Source organism: Phyllostomus discolor, chromosome 6 (genome assembly GCF_004126475.2).
Source record: "Phyllostomus discolor isolate MPI-MPIP mPhyDis1 chromosome 6, mPhyDis1.pri.v3, whole genome shotgun sequence".
In the NCBI taxonomy this organism is placed as follows: domain Eukaryota; kingdom Metazoa; phylum Chordata; class Mammalia; order Chiroptera; family Phyllostomidae; genus Phyllostomus; species Phyllostomus discolor.
In genome coordinates, this window is record NC_040908.2 from 49,558,995 (window position 1) to 49,584,744 (window position 25,750).

The 25,750-nt window shown below is 40.1% G+C and overlaps 1 protein-coding gene and 1 long non-coding RNA gene across 4 annotated transcripts in view; one reads left to right on the plus strand and one right to left on the minus strand.

The window, feature by feature from the left end:
- LOC118501132 overlaps window positions 1-17,692 on the plus strand; it is a 143,416-nt gene extending 125,724 nt beyond the window's left edge. For 2 of the 3 annotated variants that reach the window (XR_004903729.1, XR_004903731.1), the window contains one exon: window positions 4,717-9,838. This is a non-coding gene — a long non-coding RNA (uncharacterized LOC118501132). Of the gene's footprint in view, window positions 1-4,716; window positions 10,209-17,460 lie in introns of those variants that run through there. The other variant, XR_004903730.1, reaches the window with a different exon arrangement.
- On the minus strand, window positions 214-25,474 carry MXD1 (MAX dimerization protein 1). Its single transcript, XM_028517746.2, has 6 exons — window positions 25,143-25,474; window positions 24,308-24,407; window positions 19,706-19,735; window positions 7,073-7,187; window positions 5,159-5,318; window positions 214-4,898 (listed from the first exon to the last, which is right to left on the minus strand). Exons 1-6 carry the CDS (start codon window positions 25,213-25,215, stop codon window positions 4,711-4,713), a joined length of 666 nt encoding a protein of 221 aa, XP_028373547.1. The 5' UTR covers window positions 25,216-25,474; the 3' UTR covers window positions 214-4,710.
- Between the last annotated feature and the right edge of the window lie 276 nt (window positions 25,475-25,750).

Consider the following 25,750-nt stretch of genomic DNA (forward strand, 5'->3'; position numbering starts at 1 on the left):
AGTGGCCTGTACTGTTACTAGTTCTGATCAACAAATAGGCTCAACCAAAGCCACACAACTGAAATTTTTAATCACAGGATCCAAGGGCTAAAAACTTTTGGCTGGTGAATTTTTCCATGAAATTGAAAGAAAAAAGGAATCTGATTAATTCAGTTTTGTAAGTAAAAAGCATGAGAAGTTAAACTGGGGTACAAAACATCAGGAGGACCAAGATTTCTTTAATAATGAAATAATTTATTTGTTAACAGTTGAACAATACAGAGGTTTACATATACACAGCAAAGATTCTCAAACACATAGTCGTTCTAAAAATGCATGTGCTAACTGTAGTAAAAAGCACCATTCTCTATGTCTTGACACAGGATTTACATTGGCGTATTTACATAAAGAAACATCTGGAAAACAGAACTGCATACTCTCATCTTCTGCCCCCTGTTTAGGCTGTGTATACCACTAGGAAGATGGCCCCCAACGTTGGTGGTTAACAGCAACATTCCCAGAGCAACCAATTCTAGAGACAAGGGGTAAAGGCAAGTTTGGTTCTCAGGTAAAATGAAGAACACCCCCTTCAACCCCCACCCCCCTAGAGAGAATAGGAAGTCAAAATAAAAAATCTGGATAAATGTTAGAATTGGGTGTCTTACTGATTTTCATTGTATGATTTTTGAGAGGAGACAAAGATACTCGGTTTCTTCAGCCATTCAATAGCTGACTGGTAGTGACAGGCAATTATTTCTTCTTTCAGGAGAATGTAAGAGGATCACCCATGTACTATTAATAAAAAAAATGATAAATCACATATTACACCCCTTCCCCCAACTCCCAGGTATCTTCAAAAACAAAGAGATCTATCATGTAGAATAAATACCACCTCGTCTAAAAGGGCCTTTGGGTTGTCTTCTCTCAGAAAAGATTTTGAAAATCATGAATAGCCAGCTACCTAAACATACTGCATCTAAGAGTTAGACATAGAAAAATAATCTGTAGATCACCATGCAGGAAATTGCCTTGCAGCCTTTGACTTCCTGGTGCTCGACACACAGGGCAGGTGAAGGAGAAGACAAAGAAACTTGGTGAAACAAGTGAAGATCAAGATTTGGGGGAATAAATAGATTATAAAGCACAATGAAAGTGATACTCTTGCCAATACAGGATGGTATAAAAACCTAAATAATAGTATGTATGTATATACTTTGCAAAAATAAGTTTTCTCTCTAAAGGACGAAGAAAGGCAAGAAGAAGAAAAAAGTCCAAAATCCATTAGCAAGCCCCAAGATGTTGCTAGACAGTCATTTTGAATCCTACCCAGTTGATACTTTGTTTTCCCCATACCCTAAGATTTGCTCTTGGCCACTTCAGAGATGAAGCAGAGAGGCCCGTTAGGAGCCTAGGTAAGGTCCTTTTGTTTCTTTTGAAAAAAGTAGAGGTTCAAGGAAAATGCCCATCTTAAAAAACCCAAAACCACTCAAATGGCCAATTGCAGGGTCTGGGCCTACTTAGTGCTCAATTCTGAATGGACACTGAAATTATTTTAGTCTTGGGTTGACAGGGAGAAGAATCTAGGTCCTGCTAAAAAAAAAATGTGATGCTCTTTGAATCACTACCTAGCATTAGGTCTGTGACTAGAGAAAGGTGCCAGCAGTTGCTATTGGCACCTTGAAAAATTCAAACTCTCTGCTTAGCAATAAAAAACTCAAACAAAAATGCCCCGGTTGCTCGGCCCACCATTCTAAGTCATCAGGCATGGACAGTTATGTTTTCTGGGATGTTAACAGAAGCACACATATATATATTTTCTCACTGCATAAAAGTAAACTGGACTACATACACTTATTTTCCCATTTGCATTGCAATGGTATCAGTAAGAATGTAGTTTAGATTTCTTTTAGTTTAAAATCAATTTTCACATAAAAATATGCACATGCCTATATTTATACACACCTCTATTACATACAATTGTCAAAATCTTAAAGGCTGGGGTTTATATCTTTGCCCATCCCCTCCCCCCAACAACCCTAATAAAAGGTTTTTCATTTTGCTGGAAAAAACCCCAAAACAACCAAAAAGACTGTATAGCTCTTAGCAGTCAAGCTGGTGGATCAGTGAATGGGAGGACAGATTGGTGAATCAAGGCTGTCCATCAGCCATGGAAGGAAGGGGATTAGCTGCCTTGGGCTGAGTTTGCTGGTCCTGAAGGCTACAGTTTTGGTCAGAGAGTGGCCCATCTAGCATGCTGATTCAGTCTACCCCGAGTTTTGAAAGTAATGTCTAACCCTAGTGTCAGTCTATCACAAGTGCATTAAAAATATAGCGACCTATCAAGTTCCACATTGCTAAGCAGTCAAATTGAAAAGGACCAGACAAACAGTGCAAAGGTCAAATAATTACTGTTTTATATTGGGACAGTACATTTCATATTTCAACCAAAAGACAAAAATGCAGTTTAACTCAAAGGCACAACAATTAAAACACAGAAAATAATGGCATATCTCAGATGCCTTATTTCTAAATTAAACAAGTACACACATTTTTTCCCTTCCCTCCCCCAATGCAAGCCCACAAGCTTTCCCCGAAGTCTTGAGTTTTTGATGCCATCCAGCATCATTATTGTGGACTTGTGAGGCGCTTGAATTGTAGCAATTAAACAAAATGCTTGAGAGGTCTGGCGAATGGCATTCGAAAGGGACCTCAAAGTGCAGATACATCTTTTTCAAACATACTACAGGCTGAGCTGGTTCTTTGAACACTATCACTCTGCTTAAATTCAGGAAGCAGGCTTTAAAAATGCAAAGGCATACAAGTTGTATTTCAGTGCAAATCTTCAGCTGGTAATTGGAAAAGGTTCCAATAATGAAAAAAAAAATCCTTCGTGTCTCTTGCCCCTCCCTCACCCCACCCCACCCAAAGCCCAAATGAAGGAAAAACCAGAACAGAAGCAGAAGAGTTACACATGACTTTGGGATCATTTAGCAATCCCCTACTTCCAATTTAAATTTTTTAAATATATTGAATTATTAAAAACACAAAAGTAGTCTTGCTTTGTTTACATTGGTCTTCACATCTAGAATGAGCTTCTGTATAGAGTGTGTTTGAACATTTAGTTGTGTGGAAGGTGGAGGTGATGGAGGAGGTGTGAGGCTGTGGCATGCTAGAGACCGCAGGCCAGCGGGGACACAGGGTGGCCGCCCGCTACTGGTTCAGCCCTTGAGCCCTTAGGTTGCAGTGCGTCTGTGGATTTTAGGAATGTTCTCATCACTTTGTGACATACACTCTGTTTCAGCATCACAGATTTTACAAATGGTTTAAATTCAATGAAAAAGATTAGCCAGAGGCTGAAAACATCAAGACCTCAAAAATATGAATGCAAAAATAAGGGGAATGAACCAATTTGGTAGATACCTACATACAAAGTTTCTAGAACATCTATAAAAGCACAAAGTCATAAGAATTTATTTTCCATTACATTAGTTTATATAAAATGAATAAATAGTATTTATAGATTTAATGTGTCTTATGTACATATACATGTGCTCTGTTTTAGCTTAAATAAAAATGCTACAAAGTGGGAGACCACTTAAGGGAGAAATCATAACCAAAAAGAAAAATCAGTCTTTTAAACTATCAACCCAAAACCCCCATAAAGAAGTTTCTGGGTGCATCCAAAAATAATGAGAGGAATTCTAGTAACACTGTACCAGCCCCTCCTGTTCACCTGCAACACAGAGTAGAAATGTGGACTTTTCCTTTCACTGATGATGGCTACTAGCTCAACTAGTGCCAAAGCTCAGTTATTGCTGAAAGTTAAATAGGAAAATAGATTAGAGTTGGACCAAATGTCACTTATTTGGGGGAAAAAAGAGGCATAATCACTGTGTTAAGTGGGAAATGGAGATCTCCTTTATCTCTGAGGTAGGAAAAAAAAAAATGTTCCAGAGACAAGTAGCATACAAACTTTGAGAAGAAATGAGCCTTGGAGTAGCAGTACACAGCGTGGTCCCAAAAGCATCGCACAAAAATAGTTTGTACCATTTTGTTTGTGAGAACAAACAATATTGGAACTTTTATAAGCTGTGCAACCCCAAAGCCATGCTCTCCAGGTGTCCATTTTAGAGTGAGAAATACTGCTCCCATCCACACGCGAGTCTGGGGAATGAGCACAGGGGTGTGTGAAGGGTGTTTTCTGGAGGTATTCCTGACTCCTCACTCTGGTGAGGTTCATGGTTAAGTGCTCTTAAATGCCCCTTTCAAAGCTTACTTTGGAGTGCTGAGATCAGGATCTCAACTTTAGAAGCTTGTTTCCTTCAGTTTCCTAAGCACAAGACACATTCGTACATTTCTGCTAGGCAAATAACATAGTAAGCCAGAAAACTTTTAAAAGGTTTGGTAGGCTACACATGGGGACAGTAAACAAGAGGGAGAAACTGCTGAGACGTGAAAGTTGCTTATTCGCTCTAAGAATTTTGGGGTGCTTCAAATTGATTGGAATGTACAGTCTCTCAGAGACGAATTTTATGGAGAAAGAGAAGCTAGTGGATGAAATCAGAAACCCACAATCCTAAGCACTTCCTTGAAAATGTTTACAAAACTGGTTTCGGTAAGGATAGTACACTGAAGTTTACGTGCAAGGGGATTGTGGGCTGGTCCAATACACTACCTAATCAGATCCGACAGGGAGAACCACCTGGGGGCTGCCGAAGTGACCACTCTCTCTTATAGGCTAAGACACGTCTTGCGATTGTCCTGAAGCTTTATTCTCTTGACGCTGGAGCTGGAGTAGCCCTCATCACTGCCGAGGCTCTGCATGCTTCCCCGTTCATCAGAATCACTCACGCTGCTGCTGCTCCAGTCCAACTCGCCTGTGAGATAGTCTGTGCTTTCAACATCCACATCGATTTCTTCTGTGGGAGGACAAAAGACAGAGACTGTGGTGAAGGCACTCTTCAGAAAACTCAGGCTGAAAATCAGAGTGACTCCAGTCAAGCCCTTCTTTGGACACTGGTGTCTAACTGCTAAAAGGAAAGAGGCAGTAGTTACTGAAGGCCACACTACTCAACTTTTCTAAATCACAAGCAGGTTCTTAGCTCCTTCTCTGTTCTGCCCCTGGCAGGTGGGAGAGAAAAAGGGAGAGGGTGGTTGAGGTTGCAGGGAGAGGGCTCACCCCTGTCGGAATCTGAGCGCTCTGAGGAGACTGGGGAGCCGATGCTGTCCATCCGTATCCTCTCAATGCCCAGTTTCTCCAGCTGCCTCTTCAGGTGTCGCTGCTCTCGCTGAAGCTGGTCTATTTGGTGAATGGCTTTTCTGTCACAATCTTCAAGTTTCTGCAAGTCAAAGGGGTAGTTGTTGGAGGCTCACAGGCAGATTTCAAAATTAGCAATGACCCTGCATCTTCCTCTCTAGCAGTGAAATCTGCCAATTTTCTCAGAAGCCATTTAGTGTGTCACTTGTCCAGCTTCTCACAGAGACAGGAAGTTGACTGGCTAGTGAGTGACTCCTGTCTTCACTAACATCTTCAGCATTGACAGTGCTGTAGCTGTGTTGTCATAGGGATTCTAGGGATAAGCTCCGACACTGTAGCATCCTGGTACCCCTCCATTTTGATACTGAAAAGACTGCAAGCAGGAACCCCTAACCTGGTCCCCCTTGTCTGCAGTGACACCCTGAACACCTCATCTCCGAACTAGAGCACTGCATGTGGTGGGAGCTTAAGAAACAGACCTTCCCTTAAATGTGTGTTTATTCAAGTACATGTCCCCATCACAGAAGCACTTTGTGTCATGCCAAATCTCAATTAACTTGTTTGTTAGCAGGAAATAATAGTCCCTTTTGAAGTCCTGATTCCAAATTGTCCAAAATAAGAGCTTAGAAAATACATTTCCATAGACCGCTTGTTTTTACAAATCTGTCTTCTAGCTTCTCATATTCTTCAGATAATTAAGAAGATTGTTTAATTGTGATTGTTTTGCTCTAAAGAGAGAGTCTCCCCCGCCCCCAGAACTGTCATGCATGCAGGCTACTAACCATATTTAAAGTGATATTTATACAATCTTGACTATAAAAACAAGCTACAGAGTGATTCGGGCTGTGGTTCTCAAAAGCCTGAATACAATTCACTCACTCTTTGCTATTTCAGCTATGTGCTAAAGTCACCTCTGTGCCAGACCCTCTGGGAAGTGCTAGGGACACAAGGTGAACACAAAGAACTGGGCCCCTCCCTATGGAGTCTACAGTCTCAGGATGGGAACAACCAAACAGTCATGTAAACCACCATTGGATGCCAGCTGTGACAAGTGCTGAAGAGAGAGAGAGACATCCAATATTGGACCACCTGGCAGAGGAAGAAGGTAACCAGGCCAGGGAAGGTTTCCCTGCACTAGTGATACCTGTGCTGGGATATGAAGGATGATAAGAGGTTAACTGGGGAAAGAAAGGAGGGGAAGCATGTACAAATACCCTGTAGTCAGAGGGCATGGCAAGTGCTAGGGACTGGAGGAAGGGCTGGGGCAGAGAGGGTAATGTAATGGCACAGGAGGCTGCTGCACACAGGTGTGGGCCAGGTCAGGCACAGCAGGGGCAGAGTGTGCCCTGACCACAGCATTGCAAACAGAGTGACATGCAGACTTGAGCTCAGGGAGAACTGTTCTTGGGAAGCATGGGGATAAGCTCAGAGGGAGGCCTTGAGGGGTTTATCACAGCAGATGATGATGGGGTGAAAAGGGAATGAGACAAGGCTGTGAATTATTCCCTTGACTCAGAAGAGAATGAGACAAGGCTGTCTTGGAGACAACTTAAGATATATGGCTAGAAGCAAGAGCTAACAAGGATGACCCTGAGTTTCTGGCTTATATAATCAGATGGCAGTAGGATGGACCACTTAACTTCTGGTGCCTAGGGTAAGAAGTACTCAGATGGGTCTGGACATGCTGAGTTTGGGGTACTTGTGATTCATCCAAGAGATAGGATGGAAGAGCTCAGAGGAGAAGACTGTCCTGCAGATATATATTTGCTGGCCTTGTAACAAACAAACCCATACTAGATAGGTAAAGATAAAAAGATATCTCAAGGACGCACTTACCTTTATGTGCAATTTGGCTTTTGTTAATAAGCTCAATGTAGTATGTCGATTTGATTCAGGCCCAAGTGGCACTAGCCCCTTCAACTTCTCCAGGCACAGGCGAAGATGGGCCCGTCTGTGAAAACAAGATCACAGTAGCATTTGAGAATCTCATGGTGGGCCAGAAGGTACCCCTAAAGAACAAATTCTAAGAGTATGAAGTTGCCCAGGCCCAGTGATGGCAAATGCCCCCGGTGACCCCTTACCAAATATATATCTTTTAAAACCAGACAACTCTAGTGAAAACCAGGGAGAAGCAAAATCCATGGTTTTATACAGTTAAATCTATTTTTAATACATGTGTCAGGATAGGAACAAATATCTATTATTAGGCATGCAATTAGGAGATAACCAGGTTATCTCCAGGTTTCTGGATAATGATGTGACCCATACAGAACATTCAAATTCAGAAAATTGTGACACGCCGGGTGAGAATCCTTTGAAGCCATACTTCTCTTTTCCCAGTTAGGACCACTGAGTCACTATAACCATATCATTGCTATACACATGTAAATGACATGTGTGGGGGAGGTATTCATGACAGCTTTATTTGGAACAGCAAAGCCTGAAATAACCTAAAAGTCTATCAGTAGGGAACTGATTAAATAAATTGTGGCACATCTATACAGTGGAATACTATGCAGCTATAAAAAGAGAATAAGAATGTGCTCTATGTACTATTAGGAAAGAACCTTCAGATATATCAAGTGAAGAAAAGCAAACTGTGCATATAATAACATGGAGGAAAACTTATATGTGTTTTCTTGTATTGGACACAAAGTCTAGAATGATACATAAGAAACCAGGAACAGTAGCTGGGTGGGGAGAAGTCAGCGAATAGTCAGATTGGGACAAGGAAAGGGGGGTAATTTGTTTACTGAATAATGTATTATACTTTTTGGTTTTCCAACCATGTAAACTACTGCTATTCAAAAGTTAAATATATTTTTCAAAAATAATGAGAAAGTACATCCTTGTATTGCTGCACTCACAAGCATGCTGAGCAGTTGGAGATAACCAGGTGTATCTTGTTGAGTGGCGGACTAGAGCCATGGGACAGAGTGTGAGAGGGAGAAAGGCTGTGTGAGACAAAAGCCACGGTCAACACACTAAACAGAGAGCCTTCAGTCACAGACTGACCAGAAGTATAAAAGTTCCTAAATTTTTGGAAATCAACACTTCACTGAAATCTTGTTTTGGGCATTATTCTAAAACCTGTGAGATTCTATGAATGTGAGAAATGGCCAAGATTCAGAGTTTTTTCTTCAGCCCACTACTTCCTTAAAGCCTTCATAGGCCATTCCAGCCCAAAGAAATTCCTTTCTAAGAAAAAAAAAATTTTTTTAATTGGTGAGAGAGAGAGAGATACCAAATTGTTGTTCCACTTATTTATGCATTCATTGGCTGATTCTTGTATGTGTCCTGACTGGGGATCAAACCCACAACCTTGGTGTATTGGAGACGATGCTCCAACCAACTGAGCTAACCAGCCAGGAAGCAATTCCATTTTCTGAGTACTTATTTGTTCATATTATTCATTGGAAAGTTCACTGTTCTGCCTGAATTTTTGGGCATTGTTACTTAAGCACTCATTGCAAAAATTCCTTAGAAAGTTGGGACTGTGGCTTAATCACTGATGTTCTGCCACAGTGCCTCCTCCTCCCACATGCTTATTAATAAATGTTTGCTGAGTGGATTATGCCATCTAGTCAACTAGACTTTAAGCTCCTCGAGGACAGAGTCCATCTCTACTACATCTTTACACCTTCAGCAGTGCTCAGGATCCTGGAGTTTTAGACACATGGCCACTGCCCACACACAACGACCTGAGCAGAGCCCCTAGGAGCCTGGGAGGCTATCCTCAGCTGAACTTGAAGAAAACCTTTAAAATTAGTTTTTCCCTCTTAAAAATTTTACTGTATTAACAAAAGTTGGGAATACAGACCAAAAGAAGAAAATTGCTTCAGAAAGCTCTACAGCAGGTCAATGTGCATGGTACTGACCAAGGAAGTCAACTCACACCTTTCAGATCAAGACTTCAGACGCTGCCCCGCAAGGCAGATATAACAAGTGGTACATTAGACATACTTTGAGCCCCTGCCTCATTTGCTTCTGAGCCTTCTTCCTATGGATCTTGAAGGAGCTGTCCTAGATATTCCAAGGGCCCCCCTATGTCTTGACAAGCTCAAGAAGAACAGCATTCATTCCTGAACTAGGAAGATTTAATGGGACAAATGTCTTACTACAACATAAGACTTCTACTTGCTCTGAAAACCTATCCATGTGTTCTGGTCACAAGCAGAGACTCACATTAGGTGTTTGTTCCTTCCACTACTGCATTGGTCGGGGGGGGGGTGGCAAGGGGTGGGTGGGGAAAAGCAGAACCTATGTGTAAAATGTACTTGCTCATTGTGGATAATAACATTCTTCCAAAAGAGCAGTGAAAATAGACGTTACTCGAAATGCCATTGGAAACTATAATCAGTCACTTATACAGTTATCCAACTTATTCCTTACTACTTAATATAAAGTTTACAGACTAATCGTTGAGTTAGGAAAAAAAGCTCAAAAATTAAAATTTGAACATTTTTAGTCTGCTTGTTATTTACAAAGACTGCATGATTCAGAACAGTGTCATAATTAGTCTTTTTATGATGTGGGTTTATCTACAGATATGAGTATGTAAATTTTTAAGGAAGTTTGTCTACTGATAAAAGTATAATAAAGTCATCTGTCCATGCATCGTCATTTCTAGTTACATAGGGAGCCTAGCCCAGAAAGTATGATTTTCACTACCCAAATGTGGGTTTCTGAGGAACACTCCCAGTTGTGAAACTAGAAATAGGCAATTTGACTAATTTGAGCTGAGGACAATACATGTTTGTTCAGTGTTTTGTGGCCTCGTTTTATGAAAATAGGACCAAAATGCTCTCTGGATTTTGTAGAGATCCAGAGCCAGCTTCTGGCTGTGGCAGTGCCTGCCTTCACCTCTTCCAGCACCTCACTCCTGCAGCCTGATGGCTGCCCTGCCCACCTGCCACCTGCCTGCAGACACAGCCCCAGTTGGTGCCTGGACCACACGTAGGACAGGAACGAGGTATGTGAAGCAAGCTCAGTTCCATCACATTGTAGTGAAATTCAATTCTTGAACCAGATAAAAGAGTAAACAGATTAACAGCTCCCACTGGGGATCCTCAACCCTGAGACACAGACACATACTCATACACTCATTCCACCCTGGGAACTGGGCTCCTTGAGCCAGCCCTGAACACCCATGGAGCTCCCAGATCCAGAGCAAACTGGACAAGCACTTGTCTCAGCTCTTCCTCCTTAGTCCTGACTAGTCTGCCCGGAGCTCTGGTCTTGTAGGAGGGGCCTACTGTCCCATTTTGAACCAGGTCTAACTTCCTTTTGGGGAATAGGCAGGGGTTTTGCCATGCATCCTTCATAGGAAGCCACTAGATATCTCGATCTGACACCTCCTTGGATCTCCTCCCATCATATCTTCTTTAGACAGGCCTCCCTCTGTTGCCAAGAGCTGCCTCCCAACTCCCTCCCCCAGCAGAAAAGTTTTGCCAAATCCTGGCTTCCTCCTGTCCCCGACTGCTTCTTATTGTAGTGATCCAAATGTTTTGTCCCTAGGTCTTGAACTCTGACCAACTTCACCTGCTGACTCTTCAGAAATATTGCTTTAATTATTCTGAATGGGCTGATATACTTTTGGTTTACAGTAGCATGAAAAGACCCATCTTTGATCTGAGTTATCATTAGTAACAAAGTGTGGCCTATATCTAAATTAGATACAAACTATAATTTTTCTTCAGTAAGTTTTTTTAGTATCTAAAATTTTATTTATTTTTAATTATTTTTAATTCTGAATCTGTCAATCTCTATATAACCAAATGTTAGTATAGTGATTAAGAGTAAAGGTGTGGGATCCTTCATCCCGGGTGTGACCTTGAGCGAATTTCTTTACTCCATGTAGCATCCATTTCCTCAGCAGTAGGAGGAGGATGACAGTGCCCACCTGAGAGGGCTGTTGTATTAACTAAGACAAGGTAGGGAAGCCCCTCAGACAGAGTCTGACATGGGGTGCTCCATATATAGTAGTAGTTATTCTTTCAATCCTAGCTTCCTGTGTAGAAGGATAATTACTGGGGGCAAATACAGATCATCATAGCACTATAATATTCCCTTTAAAATTGGTAGGGAACTCCAAGTGTCTCACTAGGTAAATAGAGGCTATCTGGTAAAATCCAGTCACTAAGCTCTTCCTTAAAGTTTCCTTAAAGCTAATAGACATCTTTTGTCATTAAAAGATTTCATGGAAATTCTAACCCATTTTCTGTGGAAACAAATAGCTTATGTTAAAGATCCTTTTTTCTTTTTACATTGAAAAGTTAACAAGGAGTTTGTAAAGCTATTGCATGCAAAAGGAAAGACTCCTTCGTGGGCACCCACATCATGTAGAGGCGGGGGAAGGAGGGACATCGACACTGGGCAGGAAGCATCCAAAATGCCCTGGGCCTCCCTCTTATATCTCTACTGTGATGGCCAAAAGAAACAAAAATAGGGGCAAATAGTCTTGATCTTGGAAATCCAAGCACATCTCCAGATGTATATCCATATCCAGAGACCCTAAAATATCTCATGTACAATAGCAAGAAGATAGGATAGTATATTTAAGAACAACCTTAAAACATTTTGGGAAGGATCCCTGGGAAGAACACTACAAAACTTTGCTGAGACACATAGGAAATTTGAATAAATGGAAAAAAAACCACATTCCTAGATATGAATTCTCAAAGTAAAAATGTCAATCTTACGAAGTCTGTACAAATTTAATGTAACTCCAAAAAAATGCCAACAGTACTCTTTTTAATACTGGGAAATTAGTATAAACTTCATGTACAAGAAGAAATTTATGAGTGACTACTAAAATTTTTGAGAAAGAAGAATGAGGAGGAATGTGCTATACTAGATATTAAATTATATTACAAAGCTTCAATAATTAAAAACACTGTATAATAATATAGGACTAGACAGACAAATCAAGTGAACAGAATAAAAAATTACCAGGAAGAAACCTAGGAATAGACATGAATCTAGCATATAATGGAGATAATAACTGCAAATCCTTGGGGAAAGAATGGATTAGTCAGAAAATGGCAAGGGAGTGGGGAGATTAATATCAAAATAAACTATATACATTAAAGATTTAAATATAAAATGTATTTTGATGCCACACAATTGTGTTGTTAGTTTTCCTTACCTCTTGTCAGCCATGAATCATAAAACTAAACAAGTAAAGGAAATCATTATTAAAGCGGCTCTGGGCTGTTTGAGGTGTACCTCCTAGCAGAGCTCTGGCAGTGACAGAGACACCTGGGCTAATGAGCGTGCTCTTAGACAATCCTCAATGCTGATCTTTTTATTCTGTCTCCATACTCAAGCTTCCTTGATTCTACCCATGTCTCTCTCTCAGACCAGCAGATCTGGTAAGCTGGGGAACAGGTGCAACAACAAGAGTAAGTCTATAGGTAGATTGTGCTATATCTGCAGGTAGGCTCCTGAACTTACTGTGTTAAACCTAAAGTTCTTCCTGACGTGGATATAGTCAAGACTGAGAATGATATCGAATCAAGTGTATGCATGTGTGTGTGTCTGTGTTGTGAGGGATGTATTATTATCAGAGATTAGTCTTCTTCACTGAAGCTCTACATGAGTTCTCTCCCTCAGATTTTCATCGTAAAGTGAAAAAAGATATAAAAAGAATTATAAGGTCAGGGTGGAGCAAACAGGATGGAAACCTGTGAGTGAAGAGGGTATATAATTATTAGGTTCACAGGTGGAAATCTTGAAACATACACTGGACTCTTTCATTCATTTACTCCACCAGCATTTCTCAAAGGATTACTATCCGCTGCAACCTTCCTAGGTGCAGGTGATACAATGTTGAGTAAGAAAGACCAAGTCCCTCCCCTGGAGATACTTAAAATCACTTGGAGTGATCGAACATGGAGTAAACAATTATTGCAGAATTATTTAGACCATGACAAATATCAGCTCCCACTGGAAGTTCTAGAATGGATTCCCTTTGCCCTCTTTCTTCATTTGCCTCAACTACATCTTGTTTGACTTAACTTCTCCATAAAGGTTTTTAAGCTGTCATAGCCTATAATAAGTTTTTTTTTTCTTTCCAAATAGGTCGCATCCATTTATTCACATGCTGGAGACCTATGTGTCTAACTGTTCTATTTCTTTCATTACCAAATAATGGAAGAGACCAAGTCTTCCATTTTGTATTAAAATAGAAATAATAATGTATCTGCCGACCTAAGAGTAGAATCTTGTATCTTTAGTAATTCACATCCCTGCTCTTTGAGGAAAGCCTTACTTAAGGAATATGATACACTGGACCTGAGTTCTAGTTTTTATTAAAATTGGGTCTATGTTTATTAACCAAAGCAGAAAAAAATTACATAAACAGTAACCTATTTAACACTAAGGTTTCTCCATTTTATCTCCTACCTTTGTGTGGACTTAGCCAATGAAATAGCTTTATAAATCTTACAGGATAATTGGAGGTGAAAATAATATCAGATATTGGTATATATAAGCTGTATAATGAGAGAAATAAGTTATTTAGTATAAGATAAGAAAAAATCTTACGGGATAAAAAATTACTCCCTCAAAGTGATTATAGGTTCTAACCTTACCTAGATTTTGGGTTTAGAACAGAGCCTTAATGGGTTAAACAGAAAATCCTGATGAAGGCTACAAATTATGTTTTGAGAAAAAACAGTACTCTCTTCCCTTTTCTAAAATGATCCATTCATATAAAATTGCCAAATGTGTAATTATTACTAACTTAATTAAAACTCTGGAAGGTTTTGAAGATTTTTCAGAATTCTGATAGTAATCTTGGTAAAAAAAAATACAAAGGCCATTATGTATGCTGGCTATGTGGGAATGACACTCAGCGAACAATGCATAAGTAGCAATTGAGGGTGGCTACATTTAAGTTATAAAATCACTTCTCTATTAAAAGTATGAAATACATAAGTATGTCTCATTAATAGTTCCTTTCTAGAACCCAGTTAAAAAATACAAAATATGTATGATAATTAGCACTAGCTAGCTCCATCTCACCCTTTGACTATTAATGTCTATGGCAAAAAGTCAGGGAATGCCCCCTAATATTCCAGGTAGGGGACTGGAAATTGATTGAATAACCAGTGTATATCTCTTCTCTGAGTTCTTCCAAGGACGGATGCCATCTACCCATGAAGAAAGATGGATTCTAGTGATACAAATCTGAGTGCTCCTCTACACCATCCACATGCGCCACACTAACATACCTATATTTTCCCCTTGTAATAACCAGGCCTTAACTTTAGCCTAATGAGGCAACAAGGCAATGTGGATTTGTTGCAGCATCCTAGAGTGAAATCTGAATGTGCTTAAGGTGTTCAGAAGCAGTAAGAATGGTGCAATGTATACCACAATTCAGGCCCAGTGCAAAGTCAGGCTCCCTATCCCTTTGAGTAAAGGAGCTTAGCTATTTGAAGAGCCAAACCCCAAAAGAAACAAGTACAGGGACCTGCAATAAACTAGAATACCCTGCCAGAAGAGACCTGACTGAAATGGTTTCACATGGCAGACCAGATGCCACTGAAATACTGTTCGACCAAATGAAAATAACAGCTTACGTCAGGCCGCTGATTCCTCCCCACAGAACACACACACAAATCTTTTGTCATGGGGTTCAGAAGACTCTGGCAGAGGTAATCTCTGTAGACCAGCTGCCTAATTCCAGTTAGCACGTGTACCATTCCAGAAAAACGAGTGTCTACTATTAAGGGAGGTGCTAGAGCCTTCTTTTGAAAAAGGAGCCCATTCTAGCACCTGACCCCTGAACTACTGGCTGCAGCTTAAATGCATTCACTCAGCCTCCACTTGCTAAAGGCTCATTGAAAGGCACTCAAACCCAGAAGAGTTCCCAGTGAAGAGAAGGAAACAGAGGTATTATCAACAAAGGGCATATAACTACAATGAAAGATTAAAACTGTTCTTTTTTCCAATAGTAATTAATTAGTAATTACAATGGGAAACCAATAGCAATTTAAAAGTATGTAAATCCAGGAATACCTTTTACAAGAAATGTGCAAGATCAACACAAAAACACTACAAAATTTAGAGACAGAAAAGAGATCTGAATAAATGAAGACACACACCAAATCCTGGGTGGAAAGATCTAATGTGTAAATATTAACTTTTTAAGGCTAATTTGTATTGGAATTATTTGATTTTGAAAATCCCAAAACAATTTGGGGGATGAGGAATTGAGGAGCTGATTATAAAAATTATCAGGAAAAACAAACTGAAGAAAATAGCTAAGAATATGGTAAAATAAAAAAAAAAAAAGAAGGGAGGAGGTATAGAAATTTGCTTTACCAGATCCTGAAGTGTATGATAAAACCTCAGTGATTCAAACAATGTACACTGGCACAGAACGAGCAGACTGATCAGTGGAACAGAAGTCTAGAAACGGACTTAGCCTTAAACAAAAACTTAGTACACAATAGAGGCACTGACTTCAAATAGTGAGAGAAGATCGATTCCATAAAGGTAAATAATAAACTGGACAATTATGTGATACACAAAGGGGCAATCTCTTTCAGATATATCCTTTATAGTGTAGAATATTTTCAAAATAAAGGAAAAGATAAACTGAGCAGAAAACTGGGCAAAGGTTTAACAGGCAATTCTCCCTCTCTCTCTCTCTCTCTCACACACACACACACACACACACACACACAGAAAGAAGTCAAAATTGTTAAATTGTGCTAGTAATATAAGAAATGCAAATTTAAACAAGTTGTGTGTTTTTGTTTTTTACTTATAAAACTTATAAAAGTCTTAAAATTACAAACTTGTGAATGTATAAGGAAAATAAAGCCTATAACCTGCTTGGTGGGCAACCCAGCAGTCAACATCAAAACCCAAAAATTCCACAACTATAAATTTATCCTAAGGAAATAATTATGATGTTGGACAGAGGTTTACCTACAAGGTAGATTAAGGAAGCATTGCTTACATTAGCAAAATCTTGGGGAGAACCTTAAGTAGGAAATTGGTTATATGTGTCACGGCACATCCATATGGTATAATACTGGGCATTCACTAAAAGTAGTGTTAAAAAAAGATTTAATGACATTGGAAAACACTCATAGTGTAGCTTAAACAGATTAAAAATTGTTTACTATATGATCTGACATTAATTTTAAAAAGTATGCACAAATGTCTAGATAAATAGAGAACTTAGCAGGAATGTTAGCAGTTGTCACTGTTGCAAGGTCTATTATAGGTGATTTTTTAATATTCTTTGTGCTTTTCTGAACTTTCCAATTTTCTAAGCTAAACTATATTTTTAAAAAGTTATTTTTCCAAAACCAATTGGAAAGATTTCAAAGGTTCCTTGGTTTCCTCTGGTTGCTAGATTCATGGATGATTTAATTTTTTAGTATGATTTTAAATATTTCTCAGAAACTTCTACAAGATTAGCTTTTTAAAAAAAGAAATACTTACAAAGGGTGTTTCCTTACGAGGCCAGACCCACAAAATTAGTTAAAATGCAGAGAAGCCTAGGTCAAGTATCAAGAGTGATAATAAACCAACTCTTTCACTCTAGGGGCCAGGTCTGTATTGGGCTCTCTATTCCCAGCACCTAATTTCATGGCATCTCTGGTGGTCACGGATACCCAATCTAGTGACTGGAAAGTACCGCTGCCGCCACCACTACCACCACCAACTCTCACCTCCACCATTCTGGAAGTATTTTCTCTTCTCACCAATGCCAACATTATTTAAATAGTATTGTTTGTTAAGTATAGTATCCTCAGAGTGGAGTCCTGATGAATACCAATTATTCAGAATATCTAAAGTGCCACAGAAAAGATTTCTGTGTTAAAAAAACAAAACCCTAACCCAAGTATAATCAACTCTGTAAGTAAAAAAAAATCCCACTGTTAGTTTTTTCCCCTAAGTTGCTACCTTTTTTTCCCCCCCCAGCTGTGCCAATCTTTTTATGTGATGTTAAGGTAAAAAAATAGCTCACATGTAGTAGCATTTAGCATAGCAGTACTTTTTTATGACATTCAGCTACTAAAACCAGGGAGACTATAAGAGCAACTCTTCCACTGACCTCAAACCCCCCAAATCTTAAGCAAGCACACTAACAAGGGAGAAGTGCCCGACAACTTTAATCTCCTCCCCTGGACTGTGGCAACAATGCCTGGTTAAATTAAGTAAATTTGAGTCCTTACTTCCTTCTCTTCTGTTCACAGGCTCTAGGCTAGAGGAAGAATTATCCAGACCTTAGAAGACCAAATTCCAAAAAAGAAAGGACAATAAGGAAACTAGATGAGTAACCCTTCAATGAGCAGAAGTTGACCAGTCATACAGAAGCAGTCTAAATTATAAGCAGCTTGCCCAGTGGTGACTTCAAGTCCAGTTTTCTAGACCCTTTGCCTCCACAGCCACCTGTAGATACCTTAATCTTAGGACTCAGTATATTAACTGAAACTCTGTGTCCCTCTCATTAACAAACCACATTTCTCAAAGATGGAGACCATGCTGATTTAATACTCCCATACAAACTCTTTGAATGCCCAATGCTGAGCACAAGTTCTTGGGCCACTGTAGGTAGAAAACAAACATCTTTCGACTGCTATAATAAATGATAAAATTGACATTCTGAGGCATTCCTGCAGAGTTGAAAGGTACAAAGCTATAGTAAGCCTAAGAGCCCTTACATGAAGAGATGAAATTTTAATAAAGTAAATGCCTACCTAAGCAAAATGTTAGAAGGGAGAAGGAGAAATAGAAGAATTTTCAGTGGAAAACTTCCAGTTTATCCAGTTCACCTCAAAGGCAGGAAGATGGAAGAGAATCTAAAGGTGAAAAACAGTAGCCACATCTCACTCCCTTTCCACCTTAAGAGATACTTTTCAGTTTCCAGTTCATGATATATATATCCCTAAAGAATAAAGGAAGCTCTGCCTTAAAACACAGCCAGTCACAATCACAGAGAGATTAAAAGGGAAGAAGGGGTGGAGAGCAGCATGTGTGTGGTGAGACACACTCCCTGTCCTTCACTCACACACAGAATTACACAGTCACACAGTGGGATGATATTAAATGTTTGTCCTGTCTCAAGATGTGCCTTCCTAGTAAGGGTCTGGTCTGCCCTTTTATGATGAAACATGCTATTTAGACCCTGACTTTCAGAGTCAGGCTCCCCTGTCAAAGAGGGTATGTACGATATAACCACATGTATTTACAGAGCCATATTACACGTCACCATCTCATTCATGCAGGGCATCAACAAAGTCAGTCAATTGGAATAGGTCACTCGTATTTCAAGTTGAAGAGAGCTCTGAGATCAGAGTAAGGCTTGTTCAGTGATTCTTGGTCCTGGAAGGACATGACAATCACCTGGGGAGCTTTAAAAAACAAACAAACTGGTATACTGTCTCAACCCAAACCAATTAAATCAGAATTGCTAGGAGTGAGGTCTGGGTATTGGGTTTTTTTTTTTTCGTTTAAAGCTCCACAAAGAATTATCATGAATTTTTTTCAGTATAGTAAAAGAAAGTGATTATGTATTTTGTAAAAAGTCTACTAGATTTGCTTTAAGATGTCCCATGAGAAAGGGTGGTTTTAATTATACATGAGTGGCAAAAATGTTGATAATTGTTGAAGCTGGGTGATGGATACATAGGAGTTGATTACATTATTCATTCTATTTTTGTATGTCTGAAAAATTCTGTAATAAAAAGTGTCAGTGTATATGTATAATGCATTGAACATTAAAAATAATTTTTGAAAACAACAACAAAAGCTTTACAAGTGATTCTAATGTACAAACAGAGTTGAGAACCACCAGGGTACATCATTGAGGCGGGGCAAACTTAATTTGGAAAATAAAGATTTAAATAAGCTGTTATTATATCTTTGGCTTGTTAAAAAAAAGATTTAAATAAGCGGCAAGAGGCACTCCAGGTGAGAGAGATTAAATAAAGCTTGTGGCACGACGGAGCCCAGTGAGGACACAGGGCTCCTCTACTGAGTCGGTATCTCTGATTTTGCTGTATTTGCCTGAATTTTGAGAATCTTTATTCACAAGTAAATTGTAACTACACACATACGTGCATGTGGTGTGTATATATACATGTGTGTATGTACACACGCGATTTGAGACAGCCCTGCCAATTATATTCAGTGGCATGTCATTTTTTAAAACACAATGTGCAGAAACTGCTGAGGGCCTAAAATACTCTAGCTTGTGGAACAGTCGCACAGAAAGGCATTCCTCAAGAGGCTGCAGGGGTGAGAGTGGGGTCTTTAGAACTGGCAAACCCTTCATGCACCTAAGTGACTTCTGGGCAATGCTGCTTAGAGGGCCTGAAGTGAATTCTTTAATCAGGTGCTACCTGTGAGAGGAATCAAGAGGAGCAAACAATTCTCAATTTAATTAATAGAAAATGCATCAAAACTCCCCCGATTCTACCTTCCAAATCCCCAACTCACCGATTCTTCTCCATTTCGTTGTGAGTTGATCTGAAAGAGGGAACAATAAGAAGAGTAAGATTGTTTTTGTCTTAAAGGACTACTTCAATACCAACAGAATTATTTTAATTTCTTTCTCTCCAAAGTTGGTAGGAGAGAAGACAGAGAAAGGGAGAAAAACTCAATGGGCTCTAATAAAGAAATCAGTCCCTTTGGGGAGTTAGAGAAATGTAAATATCTAAAATAGAGTTCAAGGAGAAGTGACAAATTAAGAGGCATGCATTCCCTAGTGGGAAAGCAATCCATTTTAAGAAAGGAAATAAAAGGAGTCTATTTATACAAAAACCACTACACAATGTGATGTGAATTGGGGTTATATAATTCCACAAAACTTTCTTTAGGTTGAGAGTACAATGGTGGAGATGGTACCCCCACCTCAGCCCTGCAGTTTTCTCTAGGTGTAGTATACACCAAGTTTTTATGCTAAGTTGTTTGGCTACAGGATACAGTTTTAAATGGGTAAAAATAACCCATCAATCTTTCCTATTCCCTGAAGTAACTATTTTATCATCTACAACCTCCTGAAAGACACTACTATTGAACAGCTACAAAATGATTTCAGGAAGGGGCTTCCAAAACTCATTTCAATATAAAGATAATAGCCAGGTTAAAGCAGCAGTAAGGGTGAAATCTGAAATCCAGCTTTGCCACTGACTGGTACTGTAGAAGACATAAAATTTTTTTTGCCCTCCAGTCTTCGGTTAATCCCTCTGTAAAATGGAATAAAACTTATTGTTAATTATCTTCTGAACAAACGTGGGTCACTGAGGTAGCAACTGTAACAGTGATCAGAGAGCCTTGGATGAAAGCTGCGGTGGATGTGAAATTATATTCTTAGTGTACTTATAGCTGACCTTGGATATAAAGTCTAGTCCAAGAGTTTATGGACTGGTTTCCACAAAGGTCACAAGAAGTCAGACAATGTGGGCACTTCAATATCCTGCTCACACAATTCCTCTCTGACTAGTTACAAATAAACTTGAGGAACACCTCAGTGTTATAAAGACACTGAATCCTGACCTTTCTTATGGAAATTCTCCACAATCTAACCAGTTCAGGAGAATATGCCCTAGTTCAGGCCATGAACTCTGTGGGACCATAATCAGAAACTTAACTGGGCCTAGGAGATAAATTCTCATAGTAACATGGAGGATCACTGCTCCCATGAATGCTCAGCCACTCATTTACATCAGGGGGGCAACACCAAATCTGTTCACAACAGTGACTGAGCGTGTGTGTGTGCATGCGTGCCTGCATGCATGTGTGTGTAGTTTTGAAATGGGAAATTTCCAATCTGGCACTGGAAGTTCTCTTCCATGAGGCTCTTGGGGATACAAAGTTTTTATTCACAAGAAAATAATTACAGTACTTTCAGTTTTACAATATGTTTTCTAGATAAAGGATATGTGAACTTTAAAACTGGTTAACCTAAAAGCTTAGAATTGATTCACGTGATTATTCCTCAGTGTTCTCAGCTACATTTTTCTGAAGGTTTACTCTTGCAATGGCCAGCAGGATATCATAGTTAACGAGAATCTGGCCTGCAATGCAAACCTTTGGCTTAAAAGCATGTGGCATTTTAGTTTTAATAGAGAATAACAAGTTCAAAGTCTGACAGATTTTTTAAATGATTGAAATTATGTGACAACTGGTCAAGACTTCCTTGTTTGATTGTAGATAAGGGCTGCCCTCAAGTACCATCCTTGGAAGGTGGTGGAGAGGGGAGTGGGTATTTGAAAAGGACGTGGTCTCTGCATAGAGAAAATAACAGCACACAGGACACTCTTACCAAAAACTTCTGGATTCTTTGAAGAAACCTATTTAAAAATCCTGAATCCTCAAAATAAACTTTTTAATAAATTCTATAGGAGGCAGAACTCCTTCCAAATTTTGAGCAGAATTTGGGAAACTACAGATCTTACTTGATTACTTAACGGTGTTGAACACATTGTGATTTTTACAAGGGGACTTACACCTGATGGCTAGGGCATTACTGCAGTGCATTTGGTGCACTGAAACTGAGTTTGTCTTTAATAAAAAAGCAGACTTTCAAAAAATACTCAGTTCAGAGCTGCCTGCTAACAGTATTGATAGGTTAGCATTTATTATTTTTAATTATAGCATTGTAAGATATATAGATACTTTGTATCAAAATCATTTTCCATGTGATTACTGGAAATATTTGATAACTCTGGAATCATTGATGAAGGTCAAATATCACCATTTAAAATATATTCTAACAAAAAGATAACTAAATCAAACTACTGAGTATTTGAGAATGAGAAAAGTCCTTGGTTCAGAAAGATTCCCCCTGTCAGGTCAGCTCTATGGCACTGTCTCATCAAAGAACTGGGTGCAAGTCCTGAACTTCCTCTTTCAAATGAGGACCAAAGCCTGCTTTACCAATTTAACATACTTTTAACATAGTTTTAAAAACTCTAGGTTTCAATTCTAAATAATTAGTAACTGATTTCAAAAAGGAAAGGAAAGGAAAGGAAAGGAAAGGAAAGGAAAGGGGTCCCACCTCTCTGTATTCCATTAGTTCTCTGAATGTTTCTAAAGCAATCAATATTCACAATTCATTTGTTTTGTTATTTTTTTAAACAAGCAATTAGCGATACTCAAGACTTTATTTTTAGTTCCCAAGAAGTTTGATATGTGGCTAAATCTTATTTTATATCATCCAAGGAAAAGTACTCCCAGCCCCCAGACTCTACAAGCAAAGAGCACAGCATTTCCACCTGAATTAACAAGAATAAACTGTTATCCAATGGTTATGTAAACCAGCAGCAATCTCTCCATAGCCCTTACTTCAGTTCAAAATCCTGATGATATAAAACCTTGCATATAAGTCTAATTCAAATCAAGGGATCAAAGTGCTTTCTCTGGGGCGATGCCTCACTGTTCAGGTAAGTGTCATTCCACCCAGGTCATGAAGGAAATGATCATATTTAAACACGACAACCTGCTTCTGCTTCATATGATTGCTTGGTGCCTTCTCCACGTTTAATCATGGTCTCTTGGAGAGGCTTGCATTACTGAAGATATTGCATTAATTCATTATTAGCCAAGAATATGGACAACCGTCATAGCCTCCTGTCTCAAACCACACGAAGAAAACCAAACCCATTAATAGAATAGAGCTTTTCCAAAAATCAGGAGTTGCAGCCATTTTTCAGAAATAATGTTTCATAATAAAGTGAAAGACTGTTGTCTTGAAATTCTCAACTATCATTATGTTTCTTTCCTAATTATCTTCTGCGACCCAGCCACTTCTCTTTACCAATATCCTCTTCAGTTCCTCTCCCTACCACTGAACATTCCCTGACAACTTTCCTGTGAAACTTAGGAAAAAATAAAGTGTAAAGGATTAAGCCTTGACTATTAATGAGGACAATTCCTCTCAAATCATAAATAGGCAAGAATAAAAACAATAAATGAACTACACTTTTCCAGAAATTAAACCAAAAGGGTTCAAATTTTTTCCAAACAAAACTTGAAAACTACTGTAACAAAATCCAACATAGCTAAATTGTTTTATATCATTGTATAATCCAAGTCAGTATTAGCATCTTTCTTCAAGGCCCATAGTATCCATGCACAGACCTACTGGCTACGACTTTCAGGTAATGCTGAAGATGGGAAAAACCACCAGGTAATTAATTACCAGGCTCATCCTTCAGGTGCCTTCCTATTCAAGAGCTCAGCACATGTGTGCCGCTCTCATCCTGTGGTTCTACTAACACTAAGGACAATGGGGTGAATCAAGGACAGAGGAGGCAGGAAGAACGAGTTAACGTTTAAATAGGAAGCTTCTGGTTTTTAGTGGTCTGTGTTATGCCATAGAGGCTAACCAAGTATAGTCACTTGCAGGATGGGAAAGGGATAAGGATTCTAAGTCAGTTATGAAAATATCAATGAGTTTAATTTACTGGCATGAAAGGTATAATTGAATGGATTTAATAAAACAGATTTCCTAGCTAACATTTCAAGAGCAAAGAGGGAAAAAAGGGTAATAGTATTAACACAGTACTCTTATGTACCAGGAACTATGTTCAGGGCTTTAATGTGTGATTTCACTGACCATTAACCAAATATTTCCTAGTGAAATTCAGAGATTTTTAAGAACTATAAGGCTAAGGTAAAAGCATTGTGGCATATTAATATTTTAATATTATTTGTTTCTCATTACTAAAAGGCAGATTTTAATCTCACTCATTCTTCTGTACCATTATAAATAGATGTGACATACTAGTTTTTCAGGCAAACCACATATCAAATATGAAATCCTACTACCCATGCCAAGTCAGATACTTTAAAATGTTTATAAATTTTTCATTATGAAAAGTAAAAGAAATAGATAATTTCCTTTTCTTTTTCCAATCCCTTCGACTCAAAACAGAACGGTTGCTTCCTCCTATGGCTTAAGACCATGTGTGCATTACTGAATCAAGATCGCCACTTAATTTACTGGGTTCTGATCACAATAGGTAACTTCCATTCTGCAGTTTATGTCATCTGCAGTATAATCTAAAAGGGAAAGAGAAATATTTCCTAAATCACCTGCTATTGCTGTTATTCTTCTTGGATTTGTTCCTCCGTTTTAAGGCATCTCTGTCCTTGTTATTGTATGGTAACATGGAGGCATAACCGTGCTCAGCTTCTAGAAAACCGGAGGATCCAGTTAATGAATGAGCCTAGAACATTCAATACTCTCTCCTCTCCACAGTATTTCCTTTTTAAAATTTACTTATTTTTTAATGGAAAGAATATGGGGGAATAATTAAACGGAGCAAGATGGAATTCTTAGAACAGTGATTATTTTTTAAATTGTGTGAATACCTCAGTTCAGGGCAGGTGTAGGGAGAATTCCAGCTGCTCATTGTTGTGAAAGACCCAGCAAGTCGCTAAGCGCATGGAGCCCGGGTTTCCCATTGGCAACATCCAGCAGGTGTGTTAAGCGAGCCCAGCCTCAGGCGAAGGTGCGGGGTAAACACCCGGAGCGGGGGTTGGGGGGACAGGGGAGGCGCTGCTTCTCCGGCTGAGAGACGGGGCGCCAGGTCCACTTGGGGGTCAGCTGGGAAGAACCCCGGTGAGGTAAACCAAGGGCCTGGCTATGGGGGCCCCCGGTACCTCACACGCGACGGACTGGGGAGAGGGTGACACTGGGACCCCGGAGTGCAGCAGCCCCCTTTCCACCCCTATTCACTGCCTTTGGGGTTGCGGGTGTCCTCCCTTACGACCGCGCCTGGGGAAAGCTGGAGGGGTTAGGAGCGCTCGCGGTCGCGCTCTCCGCGCCCCCAACTACCCACGGAGCGGCTGGGCGCCCGCACTCGCAGCGCGGCCCCTCAGAGCCCCCGGCCCCTGTTTGGGCCGGACCCCTCCCGTCCCCGTGCACCTCTCTCCCGCCGCTCTAGGTAGTCAGCCGCTTCCAGCAGCATCTGGATGTTCATCCGAACCGCCGTCGCCATTCTGCACCGGGGGCCGGAGCCACGGGACCAACCCCCACTGCCCACGGGCTCGCCGCCGCTGCCGCCGCCGGACACCGGCTCCCGGCTTTGGAGTCGGCAGAGCAGGGTTGAGAAAGCCTCTCTGGCGACCACGCTGGCCAGAAGGGGGAGGGGACTGGTGAGCTGGGTACCGCCGACACCGTGACAGAACCCGAAGACAAGCAGCAGCCGCCCCCGCCGCGGAGTGTTTATCCCCGACTCACCGTCTCCCCGCCCCCAGTCCCTTCTCTTGACAGGCCCGCTTCGGCTGCTTTTCTCATTGGGTACTCCAAAGACTGCCCCACCCCTAGCTTTGTCCGATTGGGGGACGGCCTTACGACCCTCTTTCCAATTGGTACCAGGATTCGCAACTCCGCCTCGTGCTCCTTTCCTGTTTTCTATTGGTTCTATACCGACAACCGGGCCCCCTTTTGCTTTGTTAGTATTGGCCAAGAGCTACAGAAAGCAGCCACTTCTCCTGTCTCCCGTTGGCGAAGCCTTCCGAAACCTCCCAGCT

Excerpts from the sequence above, each read along its gene's own strand:
- MXD1 (XM_028517746.2), bottom strand. The coding sequence starts at position 25,215 with ATGGCGACGGCGGTTCGGATGAACATCCAGATGCTGCTGGAAGCGGCT. Across the intron at positions 24,408-25,142 it reads CCTAGAGCGGCGGGAGAGAG|AAGCTGAGCACGGTTATGCC; the intron begins GTGCACGGGGAC and ends CCGGTTTTCTAG. Across the intron at positions 7,188-19,705 it reads AACGAAATGGAGAAGAATCG|ACGGGCCCATCTTCGCCTGT; the intron begins GTGAGTTGGGGA and ends TTGTTTTCACAG.